General features: G+C 40.8%; 1 protein-coding gene across 1 annotated transcript in view; it reads left to right on the forward strand.

Moving 5' to 3' along the window:
• Positions 1–22382, forward strand: part of bsna (bassoon presynaptic cytomatrix protein a) — a 155127-nt gene that overhangs the window by 73525 nt on the left and 59220 nt on the right. The window contains exons 3-4 of the mRNA XM_034145147.1: positions 2962–3309; positions 3490–4746. Of these exons, the coding sequence (XP_034001038.1) occupies positions 2962–3309; positions 3490–4746 (1605 nt within the window). The remainder of the gene's footprint in view (positions 1–2961; positions 3310–3489; positions 4747–22382) is intronic.

The raw sequence follows: 22382 nt of genomic DNA on the forward strand, positions 1-22382 counted from the left end.
TTTCTATTAGAGTAAGAGAGTGCAAAGTCAGCATCATTTGAGATTGTCAGGGTTCATTTTCCTCCTTTCAGGAAAGACATTCGCAGCCACTTATTCGTGTAATAACTTCCACAGGCTTGAAAATTGCCTCAGCTGGCGTCCACACCATATGCAAAATGACTGCTTTGTGAACCGTACACACAGGAAGTAGTAAATGGGCTATAACTTAAAGGGACACCTGTACTATAATGCTCAGAGACCTCACAGCTATCCCTTAGTCAGTCTTAAGTCTCTGTCTGAGCTGCGGTTTCAACATGAGTCTTGATGTAGTCGGAGGAAGGTGATCGTTCATAAACCTGGTTCAATGTCTTCTGTTCGTATTTTTTCTCAGGCTGCAGGCTTGGGTTTTATTATGTGATTAATAATGCGCTCCATCTGCAAACAGAAATCCGGGGTCCCACTCTATAGTATATACTGCATCCATAAAGGCAGTTCAAGTTAAAGACTTTAGCTAGCTAATGATAGCATAGACAACAAATATGTAATAGTCCATCACCAAGCTCATTATTTACAACTCCTTGGTAAAAGGACAAGTGAAAAATACCTTAATAAAAACAGAGTCAAGGTTTGCATCACATTGACATGGCTTATTGTTGGAAGAGGATGTTTTAAAAAATATGTTGCCTAGACGTTTGCCTACTGCTAAATGCAGTACACCAAAAATGCACAAGCCATACTATTCTTCTAAAATCAAGCTTTGGCTAAGAACTGAGAATAATCGCACTGTAGTTTATGCTACAAACTTCGGATTTAATAGAGAACGAGATGGTGTGATGTCAATTAGATGCACTCGTAAGTATTACAAGCAGATGGGGCACACAAGCCACAGCCATGCAGATAGGTTTTGGTTTTATTCATCGATGTTTAGATATATGCTTTTCTGCTGATGACTCAATTCAGTACGCCTAATTATGAACACAGGACTCAGGTGTGTAAAGGATTCACTGGTTTTATCCACATTGAAGCAGAAGTAGCTATTCTGCGCCGCTGTGCTGTTGATTAAGCTTGACATGATGAGAGCAGAAGAGCTGCCTGGATTAAAAAACTGCTGACTCCTCTCCCTCCATGTTCGCTCCCTCCCCATTTTCTCCTTGCTCTTTCCCATCCCTCCATCATTTGGTTCATCCTTCATTCATTCAAGGGTCTCTTGTGATGTTGCTTATGAAAAAGAGGGATAGACAGGGACTCATTAAAATCAGCCCCCTTCTCTTCCTCCCTTATCTCTCCATCTCCCTCTCGCCATCTTCATCAGATGTAATTATGGCAGCACAAGTTGGGTGGAGCCTGCACAGCAAAAATTATACTTTCAAATCTCCTTCCGCCTTAGCTATTCAAGGAACGAGACCTACATTTTCAAGCTGATCAGAGAGAGAACTGAAAAATGGGGGTAAAGACGGAAAACAAGAAAAACAGGGAGAACAGAAGCAGAGAGGAGAGGAAAGACAGCTACAAAGAGAATATGTTAAGGGGGATGTCAGGCTGTAGCATAGGCTGTAGTCGCTGAGTTAACAGAACATGGGATCAGTAATGCCGTCAAGCTAGAAAATGCCAGACTGCAAAGCAGGCTGGGACAGCACAGTGGGAGGAAGTGCTTAGTTAGGGTACGTGACTGAGGCAGACATTTTTTTCTTCCCTTCAAATTCAAGAAGCCAACTTGTCCTCAGGAAAAAAAATCAAGAGGAGGGAGGGGGTAGGGGGTTCAGTGGATACAGACGGGGTGATACAGTACATCTGCGCATTGCATTGTGGGAAGCAAAGGGGATGGGAGAAACGCTTTAAACGTGCACAGATTTACTAGCTTTGGTCTGGCTGCAGAGGAGCTAAGATAGCGCGATTTATGGCAGCTGTGGCAGATGCAAAGCTACAGTAGGACAGACAGAACGAGAGCAGGTTGACTCAGAGAGGAGCTGTGTGTGTTTGCAGTCGGGAGAAATTAGAGAGCCAAGCAAGGTCCGGACACAAGGGAGTATCAGCTCTCATCTGGAGGAAGAAGAGAAGGAAGCAGAAAGACATGGAGAAAAGGATGAGGAGGAGGGGTGATGCTTTTTATTTTTATTTTTAGATGCTGAGAGGTGTTTTCGCGTTCATGTCATTTGACTGCGAGTGTCTCCTATTATATCTGTTTGTGTGTTGCTTATGTCACTTGATGTGCATCCCTCTTTGGATTTAAATGTGTGTTGGCGAGAGATGTGATGCTTTTTCGGTTGCGGTTCGGCTCAGCAATCACTCAGCGCTGCAGTCAATTTGTGGTTGATTTACCTTTCTCTCGCTCTATTTCTGGTTGATTAAAACTGTTCTCTCTGCACTTATGTTTTCCACAAGACTTGACCATATTCTGTGTGTAGCCATCCAAATGTACTCTGTCTAATATCTTCAGCTTTGAAGTTGGCTGAATGAATACTGTGTCCATGTGGATTGGATGAGACTCCTGTGCATCCTGTCTGAGTCAGCGATGATATTTAAAGTAATCTACAGCAATCAGCTTCAAAAGGGAAAGTCAATTAATCATACTGAGGTGTTACATAAATAGTTTGCTCTGTCTCCATACATTATCTTTCCCTCCTTCTCTTTGCTCCATTTGCTTTAACTTTTACAACAATTGGTAGCTACAACCTCTTCAACCTCAATGACCCAGTAAGCCAAGCAGAACCTTTTTTTAAATTATATTGGAGATCCCGAAAATCCCAAATATGACACGCTGACATTGGGGAACTATGTATAAGCTGATGCAAAACAGGCCAAGAATACTTCCATTAAGATGGATTGGTACTGTTGTATAAACAGCTTTAAAATACTTCACTCAGTATAGATAATCAGCTTCAATGAAGAGTCGACACAACCTGATACAGAAAATATATGAGTGTGATTAGATTTGAGGAAAAGTTTTAATAACATGAAACCTTTTTTGCTCTCTGTCTGCAGGTCCAGGAGTGGCTGTGTCTGAATTGTCAGATGCAGAGAGCTCTTGGCATTGATATGACCACGCCTCGCTCTAAGAGCCAACAGCAGATTCACTCCCCATCCCACCAAGCCAAGCCCATCGTCCAGCCTCAGCAGCCCACACCTCAGCCAATAAAGCCGGCAGCAGCAGCACAGCCCAAACCTTTGGCACAGAGTCAGCCCACCCAGCGGCAGCAGCAACAGCCCCAACAGCAGCCTCAGTCTCAGCCCTACGGCCAGACTCAACCCTACTCCCAGTCTCAGCCTTACAGCCAAAATCAACCCTACTCCCAAAGTCAACCCTACTCCCAATCCCAGTCTCAGCCATACGCCCAGTCTCAGCCATACTCCCAGCCCCAGTCCCAGCCCCAGTCTCAGCCATTCTCCCAGCCCCAGTCCCAGCCCCAGTCTCAGCCATACTCCCAGCCCCAGTCCCAGTCCCAGTCCCAGCCCTACTCCCATCCCCAGTCCCAGCCATACTCCCAGTCCCAGTCCCAGTCCTACTCCCAGCCCCAGTCCCAGCCCTACTCCCAGCCCCAGTCCCAGCCATACTCCCAATCTCAGCCATACTCCCAGCCCCAGCAGTATCCCCAGTCTCAGCCCCAGTTGTACCCTGCATCCAAGCCAGGACCCCAAAATCAGCCTCATACTTCCCCAGGATTGCAGAGACAACCAAACCCTGGCGGCCAACAGACCCAGACTGGGTCCTTTCAGCAGGGCATGAAGTCCGACCAGTACTCCCAGAGAGGCCCTGGAGCTCCAGGAGCTGCTGGAGGTCTCACAGGAGGCCTTAACCAGCCTGGGGGTCCAAGGATTCCCCATCCTGGAGCTGTGCCTCTCCCTGGCATGACCAAGGCACCGTCACAGCCCGATTTGGGTCACGGTTCTCCGATGCACCAGTCTGTAGCGCGTCACCATGACCAGACCAGGAGCGCTGGTTCATCCCCAGCCCACAAACCTCAGAGTCAGGCCCCTCCTCCTGCCCAGGACGGCCTGACCAAACTTTTCGGCTTTGGGGCATCGCTGCTCAATCAGGCCAGTACCCTGATCAATGTTGACCCGCTAGCCGGCGCCTCCACCCAGCCAAGCCCTGCACGGGGCAAGGTGGTGTTCAGTAATACGACTGCTGACAACAAGCAACAGCAAGGAACCCCTGCCACCAAACCATTCAGTATGGGGGGCCCTCATGCGCCGAGTCAAATGGGTGGCCCTCATGCCCCGAGTCAAATGGGTGGCCCTCATGCCCCCACTCAAATGGGTGGCCCTCATGCCCCCACTCAAATGGGTGGCCCTCATGCGCCCACTCAAATGGGTGGCCCTCATGCCCCCAGTCATATGGGTGGCCCTCATGCACCGGGTCAAATGGGTGGCCCTCATGCGCCGGGTCAAATGGGTGGCCCCCATGCACCCAGCCAAATGGGGGGTCCTAGGATGGGTGGACCGCAAGCACCATCTCAGAAGCAGCAGACCACGTCGCATCAACATGGAATGCCCCAACAGCAGTCGCCCGCACACCATCAAAAAGGGCCGCAAGGACAACAGCATCAGCAAACACCTGCTCATCTGGAGAAAGCGCTGCAGAAGCAGGCGCCCGTGGTGGCACCCAAGCCTGCTCCAGTGCCTGAGAAGCCAAAAGTGAACTGTCCTCTTTGTAAAACGGAGCTGAACATCGGCAGCTCCGACCCGCCCAACTACAACTCCTGTACAGTGTGTCACAGCCAAGTGTGCAACCTGTGTGGCTTCAACCCCACGCCGCATCTGGTGGAGGTAAGAGAACAAACATGCGGTACAGTGTTCACACAAAGAGCCATAATCACATGTTCAGATGTTTTCAAAAGATAATATTGTACATAGCCATTTTAGGTGGAAAAAATGGTGGGGCAAAAACTACATTCCAAAGATGCAAAACCATTTCCTATTGACTAAAGTTCAACACAGGTAATAATCTGACTGGGCACAAATATGTTTTCCTCAACTTGCTGTTCTACTTCTTAATTCACTGTTTGTTTGTGCGATCTGCATGAAAGCCTTGTCTTGACCAGGTACTGCTTTTGAATAACACACTGGAGGCAAAAGAGTGTCTATAAGCTAGTAGTTAGTTCTGTGACCACAGTCCCTATCTTTAAAATCAATTCTAACTTCTGCAAGCTTCTGTCAAATGACAACAACAGTTATTTGCCAATTGCTTCGGGCCTACTTACTGTTTTTTTCCATGCTCTGTGCACTTGACGTTACAAGCACTGAGCTATCCACACATAGCAGCCTTGCAAGCCAAATACAATTAAATCAGTATATTCAAACTATTCCTTTTTGGCAAATTACCCTTAATTGGGGGATAATTGTGGGTATTGTTGTGGGTATTGTCCACAGTAGACCATTACATGTATGTATGATCTGTATGTGTAATGTGTACCTGTAAAGCGCTTTGAGTCATTGATAAAGCGCTATAATAAATATAAGGATTATTATTATTATTATTATTATAATTGTAAATAACAACAGCAAACACTAACAGCATGTATTAATGCAGAATTATATACATATTTCTAAGTTTCTTAATACCACTCGAATCACACTTTTTTCTGCTACCGGCAGATGGGACTTTGTCCCACTTTCCTAAAATGAAAGACTCTGGCCGTTCACAAAAGCACAATAACTATTTCACACACACACAATTCAGAATCATCCCTGCCCAGACAATCGATACCATTCAGCACAAATATAAAATGCTATTCATTCCACTGTTGGACTTTCTTCCTCTTTACTGCATCGATGCAGTAAGACCTTAGTAATTAACTGTCTCTTCTCCCTTCTTCTGCTTTTATCATACTGAGTATTTATAGACCTATATTACGTTTTGAGATTTTTTTTTATTCTTCTATTCAATATGTAGCAATCCTCCACTAGACTTTTGCTTTAATCTTTAATCCCCCACTTTCTTGTTTATTTATTGTCTTTGGGTATAAGGCTCTAAAGGTAGACGGATATCTATAAATTCATGCACCTCCACCTCTGTACTTGGATATACTTAAGTGTGGTTTTCATTCATTTGAAAAAGAGGTCAATGATCTCAATGGGATACAACCTGAATAAATAAAGGTTTGAAATGAAATGAAATGATTAGCCATAACCCTTGGTAATTTAATAAGTACATCATATGATTTTTAATTGCATACACCAATTTATTTAATTTTTATTGAAACAAATATACCCTAGCATGCGCAAATGTCTCTTTATCAACCTTTTAATCGATTCATTTAATTTGAGTCTGTACTTAATTGTTCCTTTGAGCTACACAATGGTACTTATTTAAGAGGAAGGCAACCAAAGTTACAAAATATGAATCAGTGCCCTGTATTGGACATTCACATCTTCAGAAAAGAGATTAGTAATTATTCTAAATTATGCAAGATTTAAAAGAAATATCTGATGAGAAATGTAACCAATCAGAAGTTAATGTTGCATTCCTCTGTGCCATAATCTAAAGATACCATATTAAAGCTCAGTTCAACTCCTGAGATGTACTATTCCATGGGTGATAATGACAAAGAGCACCAACAATCCAGCTTGCTATTCAGATAGATGTACTTAAGCACATTGGGACATAACAAAGGGATTCTCAGCCAACATGCCATTAAAAGATGGCCACAGCAACCACTGAAATTGGAAAACGAGCTTAGTTTATATCAAACATACAGAATGGCTTAAGAAGGATTTGTTTGACACTTTGAAATCAATTTAGCCCGGCCTCCAACAATCCATCAGCTGTTAAACCAGTTGAACCCCGAGCCTGTGTTTCAGGCCTCAGGCTCGAAAATGACATTCCCAGAACAAATGACTATAACTTCACTTCTAAAAGGGGAAAATCAATAATCTTTTTTCTCAAAGTAATGATAAACCTGTGAGTTGGATGTAGAAGAGTCAGAATCAATATAGAATTTTTTTATTTTAAAGTAAATTCAGATTGAACATAGTAAAAAAATGTAAATCATAGTGTCCGTCCAAAAAAAAAACATTACTTATACTGTAGTGAAAACTACCCTTGAATGATGGGCTAGTAGACTAAAAGCTTTAGAAATTCAAACTATAACATATAATAAGTACCCTGTATCAAGATTGATGCAAAACAAGTGAAATGTGACCTTTTTAGAGAGATTTAGCAAAAGAAAACCACTTCTGGGGTTATTTGGGTGCATTTTCCATATCTCTGGCCCCCCTTGGTCGATTTTGATGATTGACACGAGGGGAAGTTCCTAAAATCCATCTAAACATTACTCATTGGTGAATGAGTGATGCGTAGCCAGAATGCCCAAAACCGGAAGCTGCCATACACTCTCGTAGCTCTCATACTATATCTGAAAACTCCGTTATTGACATAAATATGAAGATGGATTATCAGTAATCATTTCAGACACATTGGATTAACCTATGGATTAACCTTCAGCGGCGTTTTTATCGTTTTAATGCCATTGAACACAACTTGTGATCAGAAACAGCAAAAGGTAAGACATTTCTCCCGTGTTTGCTCCATAAAGCTACGTGGTGTGATGTCTGTGTTTGCTTCCCCTGTCGCGAGTTCCAATTCTCAGTGATGATACTTATATTTCTGGAATCTGTGGAATCTCAGCTTGCTAATCGATATCTTGTTTGTCCAGATCCGATAAGTAATAAGGGTATTTTACCGTGAGTTCTGTGCTAAGTGCGTTAGCATTTTTTCGCTCAGGGCTAATTCAGAGCCTTTGTTATTACCCTTGTGTTTCATTTAGCTAAATTGTTAATATTGTCTGATAGCTGAGTTTCTTCCCGTTAAGTGGGTATGACACATTCATAGTTTGTTAAATATTAAGAAGCCCTCAGACGCTGTTTCTTGCAAGATGTTGCGTTTTGCCCCCAGTACCGGGGGCCGTGGGGTTTAACTGACGAGTGAAGACTTCTGTTCACAAATTTCAAGAGAGGCACAACAAGCCTTTTTTTCCCATAATAGGAGGGTGAAGAAAGATCAAGAGGGAAATATGAAAGGTGAAATGAGGCCAAAATTCTTCAATGGACATAAAAAGAGGAAGAGATTGAGTTCGATGAGGGGGATAACAGATGGACGAAAGAGCGATAGACTGAAGGGCAAAAAGGCAAAAGACTGACACAGAATGAAGGTTCTGAGAGAAGCTTAATCACGAAACACAGACATCCTTTTCAGTTATGCTTTCTTTCTATCCTCCAAAGTGATTCTGCTCACACAACAATGCTATGAGTGTAAAGGCCGACTACTTTCTCACCTCCTCTTTATCGATCCAGACGCAGGCTTAAAGGTGAAATGAAGGAAGGATAGAAGCAACAGCAAAGGATAGAAAGAAATACAAATAAGTAAAGGAAGTAAGAAAGGAAAGAAGAAAATAAAACATTTGTGATGTATATATTAGAGGACTTATGCAAACAGAGTATTTCGAAGGGAAGTCAAAGACAAGGAAATATGTATATACTGTAAGTAAGGAATGATGTGGGAAAGAATCAAAGAGGGAAGAATATTTGAAAGAAAAGACAGAAATACTGTATGGAAGGATGCATGTAAATCAGTGTTGTATTTACTTGAGGCAACGTGATGCCTTCAGGGTCTCTGGAGAGTACAGCTGTTTATAGTACTGTACCGTAATGTACTGTCACTGCCTTAAGCTAGACCTACAGATAATATATCAGGGTATATAGAAGTATTATTGTGTAGTAACAGTGATAAATGTACACACAGAGTAAGGACAAAGAACGGTTCAAAATGTTATTTAGACCGTAAGAAACACCATTGACTCTCACACGCACGCCGATATAAAGAAGATATATTATGTAAAGAGTATGAGTAAGTGTCTTTGAGTGTGTAATACGGGTTAAGGTCTGAAGCAAGCAAGAAAGAAAGAGCAGCAAAGAGAATATAAAAAGGGGGAAGAAAGGAGGAGTATAGAAACGTCAGAGGGTTAAAACAATTAATACTTATTATTCATTAATACAAAAAGGTAAATATGATGCTGTATATGTGTAACCTAACTTTTGGGTTATAGTCAAGCAAAGATAACAAAAAGTCTTAAATAATTGGAGACCTAGAGACATATTAAAAAAAAGAAAACGGTAAGCAATTCAGAAGTGATAGAAAGTAAAAGAGGAGAAATCACTTCCAGTTAATGTTAATTGCGATAAAAACGTGATCAACACGGCCACTCGCTGCAAATTCAGTCATTCTTTGCCTTAGTAGATTTTACGTTGTACTCAGTAAGCTTGCTAACCCTAACAACCGCTTAGAGATGTCCCGCCCCTTAGCCTATCACGTACAATGTGTTGGGGTGCTAGTCCGTGGAAGGGCGAGGGTTACGTAGTGATGTCACTATGTATCGGAAGTGGACAAAATCCAATCGAGCCGTTTCAGGCTGGGGGGAGTGTGGACACCTTTGCAGACCATTTACATGCACAAAAACCTACAGTATATAACACACTAAAGGAAAGGGAATTCTCCAAAAAGCATGGTAGGGCCCCTTTAATTTCTACTTCAGTAGCTTTTCCTACTGAAAACAAATATTTGCCAAATTTAATTTCTAAATACATTTAAATGTTTATTTTGTTGTCCCGTGCTAATGTTCTTTATTCTGCTGTCAGAGAATATGTTTGTCTAATTTTAGTAAAAAAAACGTTACAGTTCACTCCTCTCTGTACCATGCGTGCACTATAATACACACTGTGACGTAAAACAACCCTGAATAAATGACATTTTTAACAAAGTGACGAAGACTAGTGTTTCAGAAAGACTGTGTGGTGGAGAAACACATCAATAATTAAGCAAAGGTTTTTTGAAATATAGATAGCAGGAGATGAAATATGTAAAGGAGAAGGAACAGAGAAGTAAAAAGTCTCTAAGTTTATCCTGTACCCGCTGTCCTCTCTGCTTCTCTATACTTAACGCCAGACTCCAATACTTTTTTCCTTGGTCCCTTTTTCTCTTTTCCTTTGGTGTGCTCATTTTTCCATCTGTAAGTCTTATCTAAGCTAATGGAGCTTGATCGGGACTGGGCGTGTCTCATAAACTGTGGTGTATGTTGTTTCACGAATGCCGCAGTTTGAATTCAAAACATTTCAAACACAATAACTCAGCTCTGGTGTAACAGCGATCTAATGAATGATGACACACCACTCACTGGCACACACACTACCCTGACAGTGTCTATAAGCAGGTGTTAGTGAATGAGTGAATGAGGCCATTTCTCTGTCCGGTCTGTCATTCAGGCTTTCACAGCCGTCATCGCTGCTGTCGCAACAATTATTAGGATTACTGCACCCAGTCCACCTGTGTATGTCTAAAAGTGTGTGTGTGTGTGTTGTCCGCATGGCTGAGGAAAACTGATTAGGGATTGTGACATTTAGACTACATTAGTGTGTTTGTGTACATGTGGTGTGTGTTTGTGTGCAATCATTATATAAGCAAGATTCCATTGAGAGGTTTGATCCTTTAAAGGACAAAGCTCATGAATATTTGTCTTTCAAAGGACCTGAATACCAGACTGAAAATGCTAAATTTCCCCACAGTAGGCAGTCTAACCTTGAGGAAAATAAAGTTAGTTGGCGTTCTGCAGTTATTGTAAGGTATACTAGAGTTGATGCCGCATAAAAGCATATTATTTAATCATTTTTCTGGCTGACTTAAGTAAAAACGTAAATCTTTTTTTGTTTCTATGGTTACCTCCCCTGCTAGCTTGCTCTGCTAAATACAGCTGTCATTTTATTGGTTGCGCGTCAAAGGGACATCGGTGACGAGGTCAAAGTTTAAATCATTTTGATCAGCGACGCCAAGGGTAACGCTTCCATTGATTATGGCAGCACCGCTCTCTCCATAGAAACACAACGGCAAGGCCAGGGGCCTCATTTATAAAGCCTTGCGTAGGATTCACGTGGGATGGTTGCTTACAAATAAATACGCACAGACATTTTCCGATTCATAAAACACTGCGTACCGGCGTAGGACTTGCGTGCGGCACGTCCTATGCCGTTTTCCCTTTATAAATCACAATCAACTCGAAATGCCACGCAGCTTTTGCGGGCTTCACGTAACGCCCATATTTGCCTATAAATAGTCAAAGAAACGCCCCGTATTAACATTCATTTTGACTGACTGCATGAAGAAGATCGCAGGAAATGACGACAGAACAGCTAAAAAAGACATCTCACACCGTGTCAGATTTTGGTTATTTTGGGAAGGTGGAGACAAATCACATTGTTTGGTGGATGCACTTTGAACCAGAGAGTAGCAGCATGGAGGTCGGATCGTCACCAAAATAAATAAATAAGTGGTCCGAAAAAAGTTAATGACAAAATACACATAACCTTCCTCAGGCAGTGTGTCAGTGTGTTTGTGCCGGGGACAGGAGACCCCCCCATGATGAGAAACTGTAAGAAAGTATCGGGGGATCCCTGCGGAGTGGAGTCAATTAATGTAATTTTTTTATTTGGTGGTTTGTGTTCCAGCTGTCGATCAGCTGTGCGCAGCGTCTCCACTGCAGCCTGTGCGTCTCAACCCCCCCACCAGTTAAAGGAAATAAAACGAATGTGTTGTGTTATATCAGCTGCCAAATCTACCAAATATATGGTGTTCTTAGTTTCCATACCTCCTGTGTTTTATGAGCGACTTATCAAGTCTTAGCAAACGGCATAAAAACGATTAAACGTGATAGTATATAAAACCATGCTCGTATACAACCTATAGAAAAGCAAAACGGCCTCAGTTTAGACGTAATTCTGTCCTTCTGCATACCGCATCATTTATGAGAATACATGTCATAACATTAAGACAACATATTCGAGGTGGTTTTCAATAACATATCTGTATATATTTATTTCTCCAAGTTATGTTTTTGTGTGCACTGAGGAGTCTCAAACAGGCGTTTGTTTAATCATTTTAAGATTGGCTTTAATCAATGTTTGAAAATGAATTCTTCATATATGATAAATGAGGTAACATTTTATTTATGGTATTATTTCCACATATTTCTCTCCATTCTTCCTTCTGCCAACGGTGTCGCAGTTTCTCGTCTCTCCCGTTTTTGTGCTTAGTGCGTACGCATGGGTCAGAGTTTGCGTGGAGGACCGCACATTTTCCCGTCAAGTTTGTTTTTTATAAATCACAAACATTGCTTAGAAACTGGCGTACGCATCTTTTGAGCGTACGCACCGTTTATAAATGAGGCCACAGAGCTGTTTTACCACTTGTAATGTGACTGACACTTAAGAATGGTCATTGATGGAATAAGAATATTGATTAAGAATTACCTGATGTATCCATGAATTCTTGCATGGCTGTACTACATTATAGCTAATGAAAACCTAACATTGGCTACTGCTGCTGCTTCACATTTAAAGCTAAACTGTAGAATAACAAGCTAGCTTTTATCATGAAGCAGTGACAGGTTATGGTATGTATTTGTCACTAACTATTCTTACTGCTTCCTACTGTTGTGTGGAACACTACTCACATGTGCACACCATGAAAAGAGCACATTATGATATACTTACAGGGTGATGGAATTGAAAGAGGTGATCATTGATTCACATATTTGAGAAAACACCATGAAGCAGATTTAGTGTATTCCTCGACATGTATAACTAAAACACACTCACAACCGCATACAATCTAAAGCAGCTTTAACGATTCCTCACATAGTTACCATCACCGGTCAGTTTTATTTCTACATAACACTTGTTGTTTTCTGCTAAAGTAACCATCTTATTATAATGTCTGTCACACAGTCGGACACTCTGCCTCCGGAAAATGCCACAGTGTCAGAAAGTTTAATGTGGGTAATTTAATGAATTTCTCTGGTTGTATTTAATTAGGTGTGTGTGCATGTGTGAGAAGTTCCCAAAGCACCGGTCATTCTAAAGGTTGCTATCAGCACTGTGGGGGGTCATTAGAGGTTAAATGAGTGGACTTAGTTTTTGTTTGCTTTTTCGTTAATCTTTGTTTCCCTTCTTCTTGTCCTTTTATCTTTTCCCTCGTCTAGCTGCTCTCTATTCCACTGGGAGATAAATAAAAGAATAACAATCTCTAAATTGTTGAGCGGGGTACCCAGAGAGAAACAAACCAATGGAGCGACGAAAAACAGAGTAGATCATTTAAGACATAAGCTGCATAATGTTTCCTAAACTGTGTGACATTTATTCAACACCAAACAAATAAATGCCACAAACAAGTGAAGTGTCTGCGAGTGGAAAGATGATGAACAGGTCTGATTAGATTAACAGGGTCAGAGAACAAGACTCTCTCACTCACATACGCACGCAAACACAAACACACAGTGTAACTAACTTGAGGCATCCTCATCATCAGTTTTTGATTTCCACATCACAATAATCCACATCAGTGTGGCTCTCAGTCAATTGTAGAACCTGTGTGTTTGAGCACCTATTCAACATTAAACAAGGCCACTTGGAGTCCCAGTGTTGGTCATGCTTTACGTAATGAACTTAAATAAATGGTTTTAATTTGTACAAATAGGTTGTAATCTACTGGATGAAAAAAAGTCCAATGTTTAAAGTGATTACTTTTCAATTTCATTTGTGAATGGCTATATCTAGTAGTCCCTACTTGGTCAATGTAAAATGATGGACCCAGTTGGTGATATAGGCAGGTAGGCGTGTGTGCATGTGTTAATGTGTATATCTGTTTTTGTGTGCGTTTGTGTGAGAGAGTATGTTCAGCTGTGTATGCTGGTCAGCATCCTTAAATAGTACAGACAGAAAGGCGCAGATGTCACATTGTGCCAAACACGCACGCACGCACGCACGCACGCACGCACACACACACACACACACACACACACACACCTACCTGCCTATATCACCACCAGGGATCCATCATTCTGCACTGTCCAATTGGGAACCATTAACACACACACAAGTTATTATTTGTAGCTTGTATTTGCAATTGTTTTCCCTTCCTTCTTTCTTTAGCTCCTAATTGTGTTCATATTCATATCAGTCCACAATATTGCCATGCACTAAAAACGAGGGCCTTAATCAAGGCGAGTTGACAAGGAGTGAGGACTTAGATGTAGGAAAAAAAGGTTGGAGTGAGTCATGCTTCTCTATTTAGAAAGAAATCAGAACAGAAATAGAGGAGAGCAGCAGCAGCAGCGGCGGCGGGCTCCTAATGGACGTACGGCTCGCTCCTGCACTTCAGGACATCTCACTACAATTAATAATACAACGGCTCGCCTTCCTCTCCTCTCCTTATTTTCCTCCTTCTCCTTCCGTCCTCTTTCTCTCCTCTCTGCCTCTGTCCACCCGCCTCCTCTCCATCTGTTCCTTCCATCTTGTCCTCTCTGCCCCCTTTTCTTATCCTCTCTCCCCACCCCAGATTTGCCCAGGTGGGATTCAAACTGGCAACTTTTTGATCACCCTCCTGCTTTGAGTGAAAATATAGTCTTCCCACTAAATAGATATATTCACCCTTTTCTTTTACTCCTTGTCTTTCTATTTCTGTTCCTTTTCTTAATTCTTTGTCCTAATATCTCTGGAAACTTGTTCATTTCAGCATATTTGCAATTTTCTTAGTTTTTCCTCTCGCTTAATCTTTCTCTCTTTCTCTTGACTTATTCAGCACACCAAACACCTTTTTCTTTTTTAAGCATTCATACAATATGCATTAACAAACGTGCAAGACAGGTCACTTTTTATGCATGTGTTATTTTTGTTCTTCTTTGTTTTTTCCTCAGCAAGTTTCTTATGAAATGAATCATCAAAATCACAACGCAGTCGTGAAGAAAATAACCATCTGGTGTTATGTTTTGTAACCGAGGTTGATGCGTACGCTTCTGAGGGGCAGTGAACTTGTGAAGGTGGTTATTTAATTTATTCAATATTGGAAATTATTTTTGAGTGCAACGTAGTTAACATTTTGTGTAGGAGAAATTATATTTAAATAGGAGACATTGTATTTACATTTATTCTCAATTTATTTTCAATAGCATGATATGTTTGTCTCAGAAAATACTCAGTGAAAATGTTAAAGCTTCAAAGATCCTTACGTGTATTTCGGAGAATTATATAAGATTTTTTTCTGTAGAACAAAGATCTTTGGTGAAGTTTCATAGTTAAATATTTGGATTTTTCAAAGATACTTTATACCATATACTTTCTTCTTCCGAACGCAATCTTTCAGCCATTCTGAAATAGTCATTTATTTTTTTTGGGTGGATTTTTCAAGGCTGTGAAATGAAGAGACACAAAAATGTCCTTTAGTTTCACTTGTTACTTCAACTGCTAATTTACACTGTTGTTTCTCAAACAATAAGAACTGACCCTGACCCAAAATCATAAAGTTCATTTCTTAAACGGAGCGTTTTGTCCGTAGATTCACCTTTCTCTAAACATATATGTACCATATGTCCTCTCACATGCAGACTTTAAACTCTCAGAGTACTAGATTTCTCTTCAGACTGATGTCTGTGCCCATCATTGCGTGCCGACTTGACTTCTCTCAGTCGGTTCTTTAAATACCTGCAGATGACGTAAACCGAGACAGCGCGCTGAGTTTGTCTCACTTAGTTTAGTCAAGCGAGAGCTGCAAGTGCCATATTAAGATTTGACTGTTAGTGTGATGAGACTAAACACTGATGCAAACTGCAGACATTTCTTCTCAAAGACTGGATGTGCGTAACAGACTTTACAAATGTCAATCTAGTCTTTAGCCTCCGTGGTGACATAAATCAAGAGCTCCCAATCTGATGCTGTCTAGAGTCTTTAAAGGTTGCTTCATTCATGCACCCTCATACATATTCTCTTTCTCTATTCTCTCACTCAAACACCAGAGTCTTTGTTTATGATGGAGTTGATTTGTGATGTTTTTCATGTTACCATAATCCCCCCCCCATTGCTCTTCCTCCTCGATGTCTTCTGTCTTCCCCTCCCTCTCTCATCCCTGTCCTCCTCCTTTCAACTCTACAGTTCTTTTTGCTTTAAAATCACTCCCCTTCTCCTCCTCAGTCTGTTTGTGTCCTCCTCCTCACCTGCAGGTCTCTTCTATCTTTTTCTCCTCTAAATGGTGTTCCCTAACTCCTGAATCCTTCCCTTTCCTCGTGTTCATCATCTTCAGTCTGACTCCATCCCCCAATCTGTTTCCCTTTTGCTATTTTGTCTTTCATCTTCTCATCTCACCATCCCTTTCAACTTTATTTGCCTATTCTGTTCTCTCCATCTCAATTTTTGGCACTATTCTTTATAAGACTTGGCTGTAAGGCAAGGATTAAGCTCACTAAGACACTCTTTTTTCTTTGCTTTGTCAGCAATGTGTTTAGCGTTTTATATTCATATTCCTGCTACCTTTTTCAACATAAATGCATGGTAGATGATTGCCTTAAAAACTGTTTCCAAGCAAAGTTGTGCTCTTTCATCAGACTTATTTTATTCAAATTGTAGCCAATACACAGACCAAACACTTCCATAGAGATTTGTGTGCCATATCATTTTGAGAAATGTGTCTAAAAACAGTTACGTTTTCTTTTTAAAAATGTACACTTGATAAAAGGTGCAGAACAAAAAAAATGAGTTTTACATTTGATCTAAAAAGTGTTGCACCGTATCGGAGACAATTGTTCCACTGGCTTCCTTTGATGAATATTTCATATCTCTTATGCAATGTAGATATAAAACGATTGGCAGTGGTGCAACAGATAAACTCATATAGATGATGAGACGGGGGGGTCAGTGAGTTTTTCCCCTCCTTAAAACTACAGAGGAGACATACTGTTCCAAAATGTGTCCTGATAAATCTTTCAGGAGTGCAGGTTAGCACATCCTCTATAAATAGTTCCAGACGGTTACCTGCAGAAAAATAATCCTTCTTCACCACCAGACATTTTGTTGGTTTTGACTTAAACGTGTGTTGTGTTGCTAAACTACAGCTCCATTTTTAGACAAAGTATTAACCGTACGTAACTGTATCCGAGCAGCTTTTATCCTCATCTTAAAAAACTCTTTGTGGAGGAGTCTCTGCATGCATACCGAAAGTCAAGATAAAAGAGTATTGCTAGGCGTATTCTTTTGTTTCATGTCGGCCTATAGAGTGGTGCAGGTATGAGTCCTGAGCTCGGAAATGAGTTAGCATTTGAACACTTCCAGTCTCCATCGCCTAATTACATTTTGGTTCGATTCCAGAAATGAGTGTTGTTGTTAACTCAAGCTTACGAGATGTTTATTTTTTGTTTTACGACATAAAATCCGTCAGTAAATATAAGTAATCTGTTACATGTCTTGTAAATGGCCGTTCCTAACAAGTGGCTAAATGAGACTTCTAAACGTCATCACGCCGAACATTAGCCGCCTTTAGCTTAGTGGTGGTGACGTGAAGTCATGCAACCTTTATGAAGTACATTTAAAGCCTTACGTTAGCTATTTAGATTTAGCGATTGCATTTCTGATTCAACTATAATAAAAGTGGTGTTAATACCTGACCAGGATCCAGTGTTCCAAAAAACATGTAAATATTATACATGTATGTTTGCCACATATTATTTACTGCAATATTCCAAAGTCCTATCGTAAAATCCCATTGCTCGAGGGAATCTTTGCCAGGCTTACTTACAAATTGGCCTACAAAATGACGTCACCACTCCACCTCTCTATTACCCCGTGCTGTTACAGTCTTCCCATTAACAGGTACATCACTGTTCTGCGCCACAGTTAGTGGTAGTGGTGTTATTTGGAAGTGGTAGTTGTAAGAGAGGCTGAATGGCCCTCTTGGGGACAGTAAAGGGGCCCCTCCCTTGGAGAGCCTCAACGTGAGGGACGTACTACCCCACAAGAAAAACATCTTCCTTCAAGAGTAATGGAACCAGGTTACAATCTCTCGAGGGCACTTATGTGAGGACACGTTTAACATAAGGGCTTAATGTGTGGGGGAAGAAACAGAGAGTTGCATCAATATGTTCATATTTGTTCCAAAAACAGCATGTCTCTTGGGACTCCAGGAGATAGGTGTGTGCTGTCTGTGTGTTAGCCTTTGAGTTTCTGCATGCTGTACCCTTTTTAAGTTTTGTATTTTTCCCGTCCTACTTTCGCTCCTCACTCCAGCATGTTGCTTTTAAATGGGTCAGTGAGGAGAGCTGTTCCCTCCCTCGGGCTACACAGCTGATTAACAGCACCCCTCACACTCGGAAAGAGAGTCCCACAGAAGCACAATGTCTGACTCTGAAGTGAAAACCCAAAGGTAAAGGGACGATGCAGCGGAGAGAAAGAAGGGGGATTCCCTCACCGGGTTAGAAGCAAAAGGACATGATGCTAAAGCTGCTGGGAGGCAAGGGAGGACCATTTGTTTAAATGTAGGTGTGGATGTGTGAAGGATGAGTGAGGGGAGACATCTCACCTCTAGAGAGTTAAAAACATACAGTTAGACTTAGGTTTATGTAGATCAAAAACATAGGATTCAGGCGACTTAACGCTGTCAATCTCAAAGCCACAATGCTTGTTAAGAGCAGAGAAAGGGTAATTATTATTATTATTGGCTTCCAGAACAATAATTTGACCGATTAATTATTTGATGGTATAGAATTTAAAACATTTTTTAAGGGCCTCATTTAAACCACGAAAAAAAAAACCTGAGAACAGAAGTGACTCGACATGACAGATACCAACAATCTTGTTTATTTAATTCATTTTTTATAACATGAAAAAGAAGAAGGCGAGAAAACAAAATACAGACTTGATGTTCAGTTTGGTATATTCATGGTTGTACATGAAAGCATGAACCAACGGGACATACATTGGGAAATAAACTTAAAGGAGAAACTGTATCATTGCAAATCTGTGCATCTGGTTCCATAACGGCCGAGGGAAAAAAACATCCTTCCCTGGAGTTATGCACCTGCATCACATCACCACTGAAATGGAAAGATTACTCCCGAAATAAATATATGAAGCACTCTGCAATCTGCAATGCGTAGGCCTAAACCCGTGATAGTAGAGGGATGAACATTTGTAGACAAACTGCAGCAGCAGATCCATGCAAGGATCAAAGTTATTTTGTAAAAACAAACCATATGCAGCTGGTGAGCCAACATGAGCCTCGACACACATCAAAACCCGTGAAGAAGAGCCGTAATGGAGAAGTGGTGTTCAGATTCTGGACTTCAGTATCTAGCCAATTGCCAGTGATGGAAAACTAGATGAGTTCCAAGACTAAGCCTAAGGGCACAGATAAGGAAAGAAATACTATTATTGGAACTGAGTCCGCTGCTGATAATGAAGGATTCTCTTTGAGCGGTATGTAGAGCAGAGGCTTGATCTTCTTGAGTCATTATGGCTGACTGCAGTAAAACTGTCATGGAGCTTGTTGTCTCTAGAGGCAGCCGCAGAGCCACAGAGCAGGTTTATGTGTGAAAAATATTTCTACTTTAAATTGGATTTTGGGGTGTAATGGCTGACTAGAGGAATTGCAGTTCAACGCTGTCTGTTCAAAGTCAGAATTCACTGCTGGCAGATGGTCATTACAGCCACAAGCTTGTAGAACAGAAAAACAGGGAAGAAAAATGGCTCCATAGACATTTTGTTTTCCCCACCTAGCAGCATAAACTTAGAAGCTCATGTTGTGTGATGTGTGGCATTGAATATATAGAACACTAGCTACAGTTATAATATACTGGTGAGGTTTAACATGGTAGATTATCAATGAATGAAAAGGTTATTCAATACTAGGAGTTATTGATCAAAAGAAACACTTTCATAGGGAATGTGACAAGTTGTTTTTTACTTTTATGTCAAGTTTAGCAGGTCTCCTAATGTATTTATAGTCAATTGAAAGGTTATTTAAGCTTGATTTAAAAAAAGAGTAACATACAAATATTATGTTTTTGTGGCTTTCTCAAATTCGAAAAGTCCCTGCCTTTAGACCAGGGGTGGGGAACCTTTTTCCTCTCAAGGGCCATTTCAATTTTTTCAACATCCTCCGAGGGCCGTACAAATTATTGACCTCTGCTTAAAAATACTAAAATCACTTTGCCTTTCTTTCATGCTGTGCAAAGAAAAAGCAACCTCTTAATCCAGATATCTTATCATGACTCGCGTATGCATGCACGTGCACGGTTGTGGCATGACCACCAAAACAGAAATATATGGACACAAGATGTGTGCAAATGTATTTAGTTTCCTATCCATGTGAACATGATTTAAGGAGATCTATGGATACATCTCTCAACACCCATATGAAACAGAACTGTAAGCAGATTTGATTTTTCTTCATGGATATTTTACAAATCACTCCCCTTTTAAACTGTATTCTTGTTTATTAATAACAACTTTTTTTTACTGTCATATAGTATTTTATACCTGTTTACTTTATTCTCTTATTTTTTTAGAACTATAATGATCATATAAAGATGTGCCTTTACCTCACTGGTTGTAGAAAAAGCTTCTTATATTCGTTAGCATAGCTAGCTAACCAGATGCTAATAACAAAGTTATTGACTGTATGATCAGTATGACAGATGAACAGATCGCCACTGGGCTTTCAACTAAAGACACAGCCACGCAAAAACTGCGGCATGTGTACGGCTCCTTATGGGTACTGCAATTTTTGAAGTGCCGGAGCGACGTTCTGGTGCGCTCGTGTTGTGTTCAAGGACCCTGACCTTGGCCAGGAAAACCGGCACTCGCTTGTTTAATTATTTTGCGGTCTAGATTTCTTAATTTTTTTTCTTTTTTGTGTGTGTTTATAAATTACCTCGAGGGCCGTACCAAATGGTCTCGCGGTCCGTATACGGCCCGGTGGCCGGAGGTTCCCCACCCCTGCTTTAGACAAAGAAGGAAGACACATTCAACCAGTGGATTAGGCAGAGGGATCCTCATTTGAACCTGCCTTTTTCTTACTTTAGAACTCAAGCCAGATAGAAATGACATAGTCAAAAGGATAAAAAGTTATTGTTTTTTTACATGTTTTGTTAAATACATAATCCTTTCTTTTACATTTGACACATTGATTTCCCAGGATCTGTGAACACAGCATAACTGTTACTGGAGTAGCATATGAAGTTCTGACAGCAGCGAACTGGGCAGCCGCTGTAACTCGGGGATTTACCGTACTGCGTGGGAATATGTACTGAAATAAAAAGCAATGTGTCTTATTTTACGTCTCTCTGCCCCCGCGGCTCTTCCTGTTTCTCTCCGGGTTTTCTGATGTTTTCATATCAAATACAAACACATTGATCTCCCCTTTTCTTTTATATGTTATCTCTCACTTACACACCATTTAAAAAAATGCAGAATGAGTGACTCATGAGCTGCGTTTGAGTAAAAGTGGGTTCATACAATAACACACATAACACTTTGCATCATAAAAGGAGGATGCGCTCTTTAAAGAAAACCCACTAAACACAAACAAACACACATTCATGATTCACATGGATTATTGAGGGAAAAGGTGAATTACTCAGACACACTCGTCTTATCGTCTTTCTTTCCGTCTTTCATGCTACCACCAGTCTCAATTATTCCGTCAATTCACCTTTTATATTCCCACATATGTGTGTGTGTGAATGGGGGTTGTAGGTGTGTGTTTTGGGGTTGTGACAGCCAGAGAGAACATTGATTCTCCCTCCCTGTGTGTCTCAGGAGGGAAGCAGAGCAGATGGATGATTCGCACCTCTCTCTGCTCTCCACCAGGGTCCATTCACAGTTTTGGGTTGTTTTTTTTACGATTCATTTCATGTGTTAGAAGTGAATCGGAAACATCACACAGGAGGTATCGTTACAATGTTAAAAGGAAACTGCTGGAAGTACAAGGCACAGAGTTATCATGGGAATTGCTGAGGATGTTGTTCGATGTCCTGTGATTTAGATCTTTCCTTTTTTCGACATCTCAGGGATACACAAAAAAAAAAGTTGGTGTGGATTTAAAAAACTTGAAAGAGGCAAAGCTTCCTAGCGAGACAACACCTGAATCAAATACAAAAAACAAAAGAATAAAAGAGTCATAACTAAATAAAGAAAAAATAAGATAAAGAAAAGCTAAAAAAAGGAAATAAATAGGACGAGGGCTTGATCTGTTCTCTAAATGTGGTTGCTGCTAGCTTTGCAGGATGGGTATAGTTTATCTATTTAGATTATTAGTTCGTGTTATGATCCATATAAACATTTTTGATGAGGAAAAAAATATATAAAAATTAAGCAATTTCACATCGGCTTCTTATTATTTTAGCAAAAATAACACATCACAAACTGTAAAGTTGAACGATCATGACAATAGATGTGTTAATAGTTTTTGCGGGAGGCTGTTCCAAAGATAAGCCCCAGATTTAGGTCAGCCAATTTTGTGTGAAATGTATGTTTTAAAAATATTGCTTTAAATGCAACAAATGTAAATCCGGGTGAGCTTTCTGCAAACTGCAGCA

Source organism: Trematomus bernacchii, unplaced genomic scaffold (assembly GCF_902827165.1).
Source record: "Trematomus bernacchii unplaced genomic scaffold, fTreBer1.1, whole genome shotgun sequence".
NCBI classification, from domain to species: domain Eukaryota; kingdom Metazoa; phylum Chordata; class Actinopteri; order Perciformes; family Nototheniidae; genus Trematomus; species Trematomus bernacchii.